General features: G+C 35.4%; 1 protein-coding gene across 1 annotated transcript in view; it reads left to right on the forward strand.

Moving 5' to 3' along the window:
• Positions 1-2143, forward strand: part of COL13A1 (collagen type XIII alpha 1 chain) — a 106195-nt gene extending 104052 nt beyond the window's left edge. Inside the window, exon 37 of the mRNA XM_072423751.1 lies at positions 1582-2143. Coding sequence (XP_072279852.1) covers positions 1582-1614 — 33 coding nt within the window. The 3' untranslated portion in view covers positions 1615-2143. The remainder of the gene's footprint in view (positions 1-1581) is intronic.
• The last annotated feature ends 10962 nt before the right edge of the window (positions 2144-13105 follow it).

The raw sequence follows: 13105 nt of genomic DNA on the forward strand, positions 1-13105 counted from the left end.
CCTAGATAAACCATGTGTTTCAAAAATGTCCCCCTCAGTCTGCAAAATTAAGAAGTCTACTTTTAATGAACAAACATGGCTTTTTTGTTTATCTTTTTTAAATTAAAGACATTCAATTTTCTACTATATCCAGCCATTTAACATATCATGATTTTCGCCCCCTAACCCCCTTTTGGAAGGGGTGGGGTGGAGTAAGGATCCTGCCTTTTAAGTTGTGTGATAGACCCTGACAGAGAACAAGCGCTGCATGGTGTATAGACTTAAAATACTTTGTACTAAATGAAAACCATCTGTCACCGAGACGGCATGGAATGTGGATTGCTCTGAGGTCCTGGGAGAACCAAAGTTCAGAATTTTTTTTAAAGAACCATAGAGGTGTTTGTAAAAATTGCCTGCTTGCAAGCAAAGCATTGTATTATGTTTGTACTGCATGATTGAGTCTTGGAATTGTGTACTCCAGAATGTGTACATTTGTTTTTATGACTTAAGCAGCTCTGACATTGTTATTACCAGGTGTATAGTTGCTAATACTTGAACCCACAGTCTGCCATGAAATATCCATTGGTTGTTTATAAATGATACTCCAGGGAACTGTGTTTTCAACACTAATTTAAAAAGCAACACAAATATTTGAAAGTATCATTAAACGTTTGCCTTACACAAGATTCTTTAACTCAGACACTACTAGCAGATCAGTAGTTACCCATCGTTACGTAATGCAAAATTTGCATCGCTCAAGGAGATCTCCACTAGACATTGTGTATGGATGCTGGATTTTCATTGCTTGGGATAAACAAAAATGTTCTTCTTGGGTGATTAAAATCCAACATCCCTCAATATAATTTAAAGATCAATAAACATCCACTGTTGTTTAGGGAACCTTCAGTATTTCCTCCACCCCTTCCATAGTACACAATTGTACTGTCTGTATAGTTTGGAATAGATTAGGAAAATAATAAATGCCAAGTGAGTTTATTATTTTGCTGTCTATACCCTAATATTATTATTATTATTATTTTAAATAAATATTATTTATATAGTGCCAACATAATATGCATCACTGTACAATAAATAGGGGTAGGGAAGATTTCCTTCCAATTTCTTTTTGAGAAAGTAAGAGGGAAGTACAGGAAGTATAGGGAATATTTACAAAAATGGCAGAATTATCTTGCTCATGTCCTCATTAGAAAATCTCCTCTGTTTTACTCTGATGTTGGGCGTTGTAAAAATATCAAATTTACATCACTTTCTTATCCATGACAATGGTCATCAGAACATTTGTAGAGGGTGAATCAGCCTAGCAAGGACAGCAAAAAACTTGATTCTACACCTAAAACCAAAGTTTAACAATGTGGATTTATGACCTTTTTTATGTTTTCACGATAATAAAACAGCTAAAATCAGTTTTGAATGTAATTGTTAAATGATAGTTTACCATTAGCCAATATTATGTTTTAAGGAATGTCCACAAAAGTAAAAAAAAAATGTTATAAATTTTGAATTTCCTGGTAAAAAACATTGTCAGTGCTGCTATATTTTCCAAAGCCTACTCATGAAAGCACCTTCATTTGGTACTTTAAGGGTCAGACTCCATGGCTAATAGCCAAAAAGTGAAGCCGGGCAGTAAGCAGTTTATCTGGTTTTGGTCTACAAATCTGGAAGAAGATGAACATGTCTCCTAGACTTGATGAAGTCCATCTTCTGGTGAAAGAGTCTCGGTCACCAATGGATTCACCTATGGAGATTTAGTTGTTTGAGATGAGATTGTGTCACAGTAACAAAACTCCTTTTCATCCATAAGGGTAGGTGGCTACCAAGAAAAGGGAACTAGAGCACTGTGAGGATGGTGATTTTACAGTTTCATGTAAGTCCAATATGTATTATTGAATAGTCAGCAAGAATTGGACAGACTTGTTCCTTGGACATGAAATAAACTCCTACAATTATTGTAGCATTGTAAATGTTGGGGAAAATGAATGGATTAAACAGTAAGACCAGGAATTTTCCCCAATACACCTTTAGATGATTCCTCAATAACCCTCCCACTGCCATTGTTCTGTGTATGAAAGAATTCCATTCGGTCCTTTGCTATTGTATTTATATACTTACTTTTATGTAATGTTATCAACTATTATTTCCTAATACTGACTACATAACTACATAATATTTATTGGGATATTTATATATATATATATATATATATATATATATATATATATTTCAATAGAGTTTATGGTTTTATATTGCATTTTATTGAAATATGTGTAGAATAAGGTTCGACCTTTGGGGGCCAGATTGTTAAGGTCCCATTACTGTACATGCAGGTCATTCCTTAACAGATGCTGCTGAGCATTTTCTGATGCCCTGCGATGCTCCATGATACTGTTTTCCATATTTAAAAAGCTGATTTCCATCCAACCCCCTTCACTGCCATAAGTGCTGAATAAGCACTGTTCCACTAAGGGGTTGGCAATGAACTTTAACAGTAAGCTACAGTGATTTTTTTTTATTATGGTCAGTGTTATTAGACATAGGTTATGAGAGAAATTGGACCCTCCTATTCTAGTTCTTGTAACTGCTGGGGAGGTTATTTTAGAAAAAAATGTAATTGCAGTCCACATAGTGACCTTGTAGGGTTATGAATCTCACTTCTGGCTGACCTACAGTTAAACTAAGAAATCCAGAACAGAATTTTGCTCTTTAGCAGTTTGGCGAGGGTTATTATTTGTGTATTTTGTTACTTTGTAGTAATGCTTTACATTTTTTTGTGCTTACAGACCAGAACTTTAGGCTGTATGCCTTTTTATGTTGAACTGTAAATATTATAATGACATAAAATATTTATAATACATTACCAAACACACATTGATATGCAACAAATATGTTTGCACTTTGTAGTGTTTCCATTTTCTATTTTTTTTTATTTTGTTATTGGTGCTTATGGAGTTCATTCTTTTTTTCATTTTTTAAGATAAATTGGCTTTTTTTAAATTGATATGTTTATTTCCTTAAGTAATACCAATACCTAGAAACAAATGGTAGGTCAGACATACAAGCAACATACAAGTGTGAAAGTAAAGAGGTGAACTAGTAAGTGTCCATATTCAGATTCTTTGTATGCATTTTATTCATATATTTTATTTTAATCTTTCAGAATAATTTTGCTATAGGACTGAAAACAAAGGTGAAATGTTTAGATTACAGTCCGTCATGCACGGATTTACTGCCATAAAATGCTGTTGATAGGTATAAAAAGCAGGCGCACAAAGGTGCATTCATTGCTTCTGTGCTGTTTGATTGTCAAATCATTCTGATGATGCAAAGATTTCTGATAGTGTCAAAGCTTTTCTGCCCCTTCCACCTTTCACATATTCCTATTGGCCATTAGTAAATTCCATCATATTGATAGGACTAAAGAAAAAGGGGGTGGTGTCAGAGATTTGCCTAATCAGAATGGCGTAACACATGGGGCAGAGTCTGGACATTGAAGACCAAGGATAGGGGCATTTGTCAACCATATAGTAAACTGCTCCAAAGCATCCACTGTCAAACACTACAGGCTGGTTGAGAGCAGTGAACCACAGCAGTCCCAATGTCAAAAACTGCCCGTCTGAACTTTTCCTAATGCAGGTATGTCTATACGTGGTTGGTGCCTGCACTTTATATATATATATATATATATATATATATATATCAGCAGATTTTGTTTGTGCTAAAGGAAAATGTAACTTTAAAGCAGAACTTCAGCAAAATACCAAAATATAAGAGGGCTGTACGTAAAAAACAAATTAAGATTTATCTGAATCATATATTCAATGACACACAGAGCACCTGGTTTACACATCAGCCTTTTGGACACATTCTTTCTAGAGGTTCATGCTTTGGGTGTGTTTTTCTTTGGGAATAGGGGGTGGTGTTATGCACCTAATCCCTGCAAGGGGCTTGTATGGCATCATTATCTGGAAATCAGTGGCCATGCAGGCACTTCTTCAAGGAGTCCAACAGGGGTTAATGACTTGGTGAAAGTGAAAGAATATGGAGAGTGTGACGGTGAACTCCAGTGACTATTTTTCCACAAGACTTTTGCTCTTTAGGCAGGATCTGGTTGCTGTTGATGATCACAGATTTCAGAAACCAGTCCACCATGATTATGTCTTTATCATGCCAGAACACCATACCAATTTGATTCCAGGCTGAATCAAATGATCTGAATTATTTAGGCGTGAGTCTTTTGTGCATTGCATTGATTTTTGTTTGGTTTCTGGGGGTGTAACAATAAAACCATGATTCGTCACCATGTGCACAAGCCTTTTACAATATCAACTGTCGGGGGTGGTTGCCCAAAACCTCCAAATATTTGTTTTACCTACATTGACCTCCAGGGAGAATATGTGGAATGGGTTGGGATGTTAACCAGGTGCTTCAAGCATCAATGGCCAATAATTCAGTTGAGCCTAAATCATTTCTGTATGACCCTTGTACAACTGAAATAATTGCAGCCAAGCACATAATAAAGCCAGTTTTCTGTGCCACATCCCAATATAAATAACATATTGGTCTGTAGCAGCAGTCAGTTTCTAAGGATTATGATTTTCCATCTAAAATGATCATGGATGGATTGTATAGCTTTTTGTAGAGGAAGCACTCTGTGCAACTGGAGTTTATAGCTTTTCTTTTTTTATCAATGCACACACCATCCCCATTTATGTCTTTTTTTTGTTTTACTATACCACAACACATAAACATATTTCCTGTACCCAAAATTAACTGCCAGTGTTGCATTACTATTTTTCAAACACTTTTTATATATGTATGGATAGTCTTGCTCACTCACATGGCAGTACTGGTTCTTAATGAACCAGTTTCTGTGCATTTGACAGCTGGCGGCAGTGAGCAGTACTAGTACCTATTACTGCCTCTCCTACTCAATCGCTATGTGGCTGCAGCAGGGAACATCTCCCAAGAGGTAGCAGCTCCTTGGCGTGGGTAAGGGCTAAGTGTTAAACCCACAAAAACTTTACCACCAGTGTAAATTTAGCCTAAAGGTTATTATTTCACAATAGCTGCTTTTGTTTTTTTTTATATTTTATTCAACTTTTTATATTTATCTTGTTATCGTAGGCTGGAGTTCTGCTTTAAAGATATATTACCCTTTTTAATTCCAACATCCCTCCCTGGGAATCTTATGTTTCTACTAAATGAGACCCAGTATAGTGACCCAGAATACTTAGCTCTATGTTCACATATTATATTTTATTTGTGTATAAATTATAAATAGTAAAACATACACAGCAAAAAAAAAAAAGTCATGTATTGTGCCTTACCATTAACAAGCTAATCTAGGTAGATTTATTACGATTGTTAAAGTAAGTAAATGGAATCATTTTTAAATCCATTTTTTAATTTGTGAAATATTTGTTTCACAGCTGCTTATAAAAGGGTGAAAATATATTATTTATATTCATTTTCCATCCATAAACAACATACAATTGGGGCATTTCATTTTTTATGCAGTTCATGCTCTTCTAGCAAAATGTTATATGTTACTTTAATATCAAGTCAATAAACATTTTCCGAAGGTGGCATTTAAAGGGAATTGAATATACGATTTCAATATTTCCTTTACATTCTGCGGAGAGCTTTGTTATTACTTTGGAAACAATTTTTCAGTCTGCACAACAATGTAATGTATTCTTTTTTATTAAATTAGTAACAGAGCTGTATTATATTTAATGCACTGTATGATCCTCTCCTTTTATGTCTTGCAAAGTGCAAAGAGGGCATTTGTTATTCATTTACTCTTTACTTATTTTGTAAGATTAAATAAGATTTATGTTTTCAACTTAGGATATATTTTCATATCTGTCAATTGTCTAATGTTTTTCGTTTTTTATTTTGTTTATTTTGTTTGAACATTTAGGGTTTTGTTATATTACTGTTCCAGTGTATAAACATCAGCGCCAAAAAAATACTTGGAGTTATTGCAAAATTATGCCATCCTGATTGCTGTACAAATTATGTTATAAAAAAACTAAAATGTACTGTATGTTTGCTGAGTATCCACATTTTTCTTATTCTTTATGTTTCTTATTCTTTTCTTCTTGAAAACAATGCACACTTTGAGAAAGGTATAAATGTATACTTTAAAACAGACTCTGTGGCCAACATAAACAATTGCAGAGCCAAGCAGCAGTCTTAGGCCATTTGGATGTCTACATTAGGGGGATTTTTAAATACCACGCATAAAATATGCTACATGCATTTGCTGAAAGGAATGGTTGCAGGGGTGCTTTAAAGTGCTCCCCTTATTAGGCAATGTACATCTCTTTTAATCCTTATTAACAGATAAGTATTACCAGTGGCCTCCATGACTGTTCATATTGACCCACTGCAACCAAAAAGATTCAGTTCAATGGACAATTTGATTATTATAGGTAAAATGTTTTTTTTACTGGCTTGCACATCAATGGACTGCAAAGGACAGGAAAGCCTGTTAGATGATCCCAAAATCTGCTCCCCCTCAAAGTATTCATCCAGTAATTTCCCCTCTAATAATAATGTGTATTTTAGAGTCACTTACTTGGCTATTTGTTAGTCTTAGCTATAAGGACAGCATTGAATGTGGATACCCAGAGTGTACCTTTTCTTTAGTTTTCGGTAATTACCCCACCTAATCATGTGGTGTATTTTAGTCACCTGGTCAGCAGTTATTTTTGCAATCTACAAGTCGTTTTTATTTACTTTTTTTATATTGGTTATTGTTGTAATGTAAAGCAGTGGTCTATTGATTACATAAGTGCTGTGTAGTTGCACAAATATTTTCTTTGCATTTTGTATTTTCTTTTCCATCACAGCCATTAAGTATTCTTCTTTTATCTATTTATGTCACACTGATGAGACACTGACCTCCAGCTTGGGAGTTCAATTTTGTACCTTATATTTGTATACAGAAATATGTGTAGCAAAAATAAAAATCATTATAATAATTGTAAATTGTGCTAAATGAAGGATCTGTTGCCAATGTCTCTTTTATCTGAGGGCTGAGCTCAGATAAATGCAATGTTTGCTTGCTTAGCCATTTTATGGTTATTTATATCATGTGTCCTATAATCTTATTTTCTGTAATATGTACCTTAGAGTGTTTCCTATCTTCCATGTTCAGTATTGTATTTCAGCATTACTTGATGTATATATTTTGTACTTTTTGATTATCATTTTTTTTAGTAAAGCCTTTTCCATTGTTTTTAGTCATCAGCTGACTGAATAAATTATCAAGCAGTTCTTGTGATGTACATTATTTTATCTTATATTAATCTAATATGTTCAAAATGTTTTGGCAAAAACCATTATGCTCAAACAAATTGCATTGTTGCACCATGAAGTTTTAGATTGTGTGTATATTTGCAAGACCTACACAACCTAAACCCAACCACAGTTAAAACTCCAGGCAGATAATATATTGCATGGCTTATTCAATACTTTGAGTCACTGAACCAAAACAACTAAAAAGCCTTTCCTGCCTATTCCCAACCGCATTCAAGTACATCATCACTGATATTGGAAACACCACTGGCAATGTTCTATTTATTTAGGCAATATCAATGGTGCCATTACCACCCTTCATCTTTAATACAGTTAAAGGTCCTTGTAAGGGTAGGTGCATTTTACAAAAAGTCAGCAATGCTCCGCTGTAAGTCAGGTTTCTCCTCTTTTTTTAAATGCTTGGATTCCATACAGATTGGTTAAAATACTCATTGCTTTAATTGGGGTTGATTTACTGAAAGATTAGTGTGTGTTCATTTTGGAAAGTGATTTTTCACTAGCTTAGTAAAGATTTTTGATTGCACGTGACTGGATAATTGAAGTCAGTGTGGCTTTTTCCTATTCAGTACACAATTTAAAAAAAAATTAACCTCTATGGGCCTGTAAAGGCCCCTATAAAGAGGCCTAAAAGGAGCTCCATAACATTCAGCCTTGCCAATAATGTTAAATGTGCAAAAATTGCCATGTTATACATGGTGAACATACAGATGTGCACTAGCACTGTTGTGCAATGCCGGCAAAATATAATGATTAAAGAAAAGATTGGTAAATGTCCTTTACTCTTAAATGTGATGAAACAATGAGACAAAATAGAGTTTCAGACTGAACTACCTCATGATGCTGCTAGTAGATTAAGGGTGCCGGATCTTAACGTCGGATCATAAAAAACAGACATGAGATTTTAACCACAGTAACACAGGAAAGGCTTGCATAATTCTTTCTTTAAAGCTAAACTCCTGCCTACTAGAAATGTGTACAGCTAAAAAAAATGTTTGAATAAATATAGACTATATAGTACAATATCTACGCAACACCTTTGCCCTCCAGCACAAGCAGCTCAGTTCTCAGTATCTATGCCACCACCGACCTGCCGCTGCATTAATTAATCAGTTACACAATTAGCCAGTTTCCACTACAGTCCAATGGCCCTCTATTGGATTGAGATCTGGTGACTTTGGAGGCCATGTGAGTACAGTGAATTTATTGTCATGTTCAAGAAACCAGATGATTTAGGCTTTGTGATATAATGCATTATACAGATGGATGTAGCCATTGAAAGATGGGATACTAAATTCTATCTTTACCATCCAAATATCTCGGAAATTGAGACTCCAACATTGTTATCCATTCTCTGTAAATTGCATAGAGATCAGTGACTATCCCTCATAACTCGAAGCAAACAAAACAAAATAGGGATTTGCTGGCAAATATCAATAAAAAAATATATACATAAGATATTTATTAAAAACAAACAATTTTTACACACACTTATACAGAAACGTATATATATTCAACAGCATGTCATCGACTATCAAAGAATAGCTATACAAACACCTAACTGCTTTCCCGATGCGTTTTGTGTATCAAACTCTTTTTTCATGGGATGAATAACAATAGAGTGGTGCAATATCCAATAGCTAAAATATATAAACACTTCGGGTCAGTCAAAAGTCAATTACATCAACCAAATAATTCGATTTGTAAGGAATATTTATAATATAATAATTTATAAGAAATAATTTACCCTTGAAATTATCTCAGCTTAAGCATATATACACCAATCAGGATAGTAATGAGAAAAACAGAGGTTTTTTTTTTTTGGACAATTTAAACTATCATATTAAGCACAAAGAAATATAACTAGTTTGCACAAAAACAGGTATGTATAGTACAATAATTTGGTATTTTTTCCATTAGCATCATGGGAAAAGGACCTAAAACTAGACACGGTGTTCCCTACATAATCAAGAAAAGGCCGTCTCTCACCCCAACACGTCTCATCAACTGGCTTCATTAGGGGATATATGGAGACTGTTTTGTAAGCTGTGTGCCAACAGATAATGATACAATTCAGAATGTTGACACACAGCTTACACAACAGTCTTCATTTCTGGGATTACGCCGCAGGGATGCACAGCTCATTCTCCCAAGTTTAAAATGTTGTAACCTCAGCAGGATTGACCAATTCATATGCTACACGTTTCTGCCTCCCTTAAAAAAGCCTTTGATAGCAAAACACATTGGGAGCCCAGATGATTGCAATATTGTTTAACTTTTTTTTTTCAGATATGGGACTGAGTCTATCTACTAAGACTCTGTCTAGCATCACTTTTGGCACAATCTTTGTTTACCAATTAATAACCTTGGCTTTATTAAATATATGAAAGTAAATGTTTGTTTGCACAAGCCTTAAAAACTCCTTCTCGTCTATTGTCTTGTTATTTGTTATTCCAGTTGCAAAGCAGGCCTGCTGTGATATGTGCCAAGACTTAAAAATTTAAGGGCTGGATGGACAGATATACAAATCCTTTGAAAGACAGAACAGCCATCTCTATATATACTGTATCTGGGTGCTTTCGTCTTGCCATGGGTTCAGCTTTACTCACAGTGCCTCATACCTATTTTACTAGCAGTGCCTCATAGCTTTGTATTACACACAGTCTTCCTTTATTTCAATAAACACCAGTAGCACTAGTTCAGGTTCATAATACATATAGAATGTAATAGATACAATCAACTGTAAACTGTAAACTACAGCCGCATACACACTTGCAATTATAGTCGTTGGAAAGGATCTTTCACGATCCTTTCCAATGACTAAGCACTCCACGATGCATGAATATACAGCACCGTTCTGCTCTATGCGGCTGCTCGGCTGCGCGCTTTCCCCCTTTACTTGCAATACGATCGTTCATTGTCCGTGGATCCGCCAGGACGGTCATTCAGACAATGAACGACGCGCGCTGTACACACTTTAGCTCCTCGTCCAATATCAGCCCTGAGCCGATTATCAGGCAAGTACCATTGTAAGTATGTACGTAGCTTAAGGTGTGATCCATTGTTTAGGGGTTACTGCACACAACCATTTATAGTTAGATAGTGATCATTATAAAAATGTTACATACATGATTTTTTTGTTTTCCATTAAGAAAATTACTAGTTAGGTCAGCATACTTATTATTATTATTATATATTATAATAATAATAAAGAGGATTTCTATAGTGCCAACATATTAAGCAGCGCTGTAAATAGGGGTTGCAAATGACAGACAGTGACACAGATGAAGGACCCTGCCCCGAAGAGCTTACAGTCTAGAAGGCCTTTACTGGAATTTCTTGTTCATGGGATCCTTCATTACAATAAGACCCAGTAACCTGGCCTATTTGCTAACATGGTGCTATCAACATTTGCAGCTGGGACTTCTCTCCTGTAATAGCACTGTGCTGGTTCTGTATCAAACCGTCATATAACTTGGTACTGCATTTCAGCATGTTGTGACTTCTACAGGAAAGTCAGGTTTCCAACTTCTAGACAGGACCAATACAGCTGGGAGGGAACTACATTTATGGATTTTAGTAGAAAAAATACCTGAATGGGGTCTGCAAATAAAAAATGATTTTTACTTTTGTGTTCTAGTCTGAATTTCTTTCTGTTTTCCCTGCCAGCAGAAAGGTGGCAGCCTCTCAATCTTCTAATCTTTATTGTAAACAATTGGCAGATGCACAGTAGAATGGAGACAACAGTGCTCATGGAGTACCCACTTGACAAATGCTTGCGCTTGATTTTTAGGGAATTGTAGGCAATCATTTACACAGGCGGATCTTAGACAGCTGAATGCCGGCCAACCATCCGCTCTACCCTTGCATTAACAATCACTTATCCATAAGCACCCATTTATTTAATGCCCTTGTAACAATGGGCGGCTGATGTTTAGTTGTCCCATAACTGCAGCTAGAACCCCTGATGTGAATAATCACTAAGGATGCAGTACTTCACAGTGTCTGCAGCTAGACAGGTCAGTGAGGGTTGTTTTAAAGCCTATTTATAATTTGTCATAAACATGCATATGCATTGAAAGTGTGTTAACTGGCCACCATTCTACGTCAAGCTGCCATTCGCCAAGTACAAGCACAGTCATGTGGGAGAAAATCTGTAACATCAAATGAATTATATTATTCCCAGCATCCTGAGCTGTGCAGAAGTGAAGGTAAGTTAAGTATGCACATTTAGTAGGGTTGCTAAAAATGTAGAATTAAAGTAATGCATTAAATTGGCACACTATTGTTACTATTAGGAACTTAATTATGACCATTGATGCATAGAGAGCAGGAGATAATCTTCTAATTTCTAAGTAAACATAGTAGAATGATCTATCTGACAGATGAAAAGACAGTAAGCAAGAAAGTGTTTTATTTTCACTTGTTCAGCTCTCTCTCTGAACAGGATATGCTCTAACAATGAATAACAGCTGCACTACGGTAATATACTGTATTATAGACAGGATTGTGTATTTTACACACATGATTATTTTGGGACATAGGCAAGTAGGATAACTATATAGGAAATATCAGGTTGGGAGACATATTTTTGTTCTTTGTTATGCCCAATAATTCTGCTTTATCATAAAACTGTTCAACATAGGCAAGTAGGATAACTATATAGAAAATATCAGGCTGGGAGACATATTTTTGTTCGTTCGTATGCCCATTAATTCTGCTTTATCATAAAACTGTTCCTTTGTCCTGCATGGCCAAGGCACAGGGTCACAGGGTCAAGGGGGTGATATTGCCACTCTAATATGGCAAGCCTTCTGAGATGTAAAGCTCACCATGAGTATTTATCAGATTATCCATGCCCATTTATTTTGTACAGCCAAATGGTGCTTATTACCAGAACAAGTTCAGGATTAATATTAATCATTGTAATATAATTGATATAGTGGCTGGATTTTTGTGTCACTGTATAATAGAAAAAAATGCATAGCACAGGATGAATTCCTGGACATGTTCTGCCCATTTTTTCCTCAGCCATTCAACCCTTACAATACTGATGCCATTTAGATATTGTAATATGAACAAACAATTGCAAAATTGGCTATTTCATTCTACATTTATAACTTTTGTTAACTGATTGTATATTTTTAGGCTAGTCTGTTATTCTAGTGCAGTTTTTATATTTGTAATAATACACATTTGTATGTCAGAATTCCTGTGCTTTATATAAAAAAGGCTGTAAAACAGCATGGGCAATGATTTATGTGTAAGTGATTTAAAATGTGTATTCAGACAATTTTTTCATTATAGTTCTGGATTGAATGGTGAAGGATAAGAACTCCTGTCATGTTTTTATTGTTTCAGCTGACAGGTCAGAAGAAGGATCTTCAAAGGCAACCTAAACAAAACACTTTTATTATATCATTCAGGGGAAGACAATACATGTAATTGAAGGACTCTATGCAAAGCTTCTTTGGGGGTTCAGTTTAGCTTACTATCCTGATCCCTGAGGAGGTAGAAATTTTCATGCAGCACTCCTGGATTTCAGTTTTCAAAAGATTCTCATATCAAACAGATGCTGAAAGGTTAATGCCAGACTACCAAGTCCTGGATAGTCCTTCTGTAAGCTAATGAATGCTGTGATCTTTTGAGATCACAGCCAGCCCATGGGAATGCACCCCAAAGTTACCTTGGTTAAGTACAGGAATGGCGCTGAATACACGGGTAATGCTCAGTTTGACAACTCAGTTCTGCAGAATAATACTTATGCCTCTCTTCTTCTGCCATG

This window comes from Pyxicephalus adspersus, chromosome 10, assembly GCF_032062135.1.
Source record: "Pyxicephalus adspersus chromosome 10, UCB_Pads_2.0, whole genome shotgun sequence".
Lineage (NCBI taxonomy): Eukaryota > Metazoa > Chordata > Amphibia > Anura > Pyxicephalidae > Pyxicephalus > Pyxicephalus adspersus.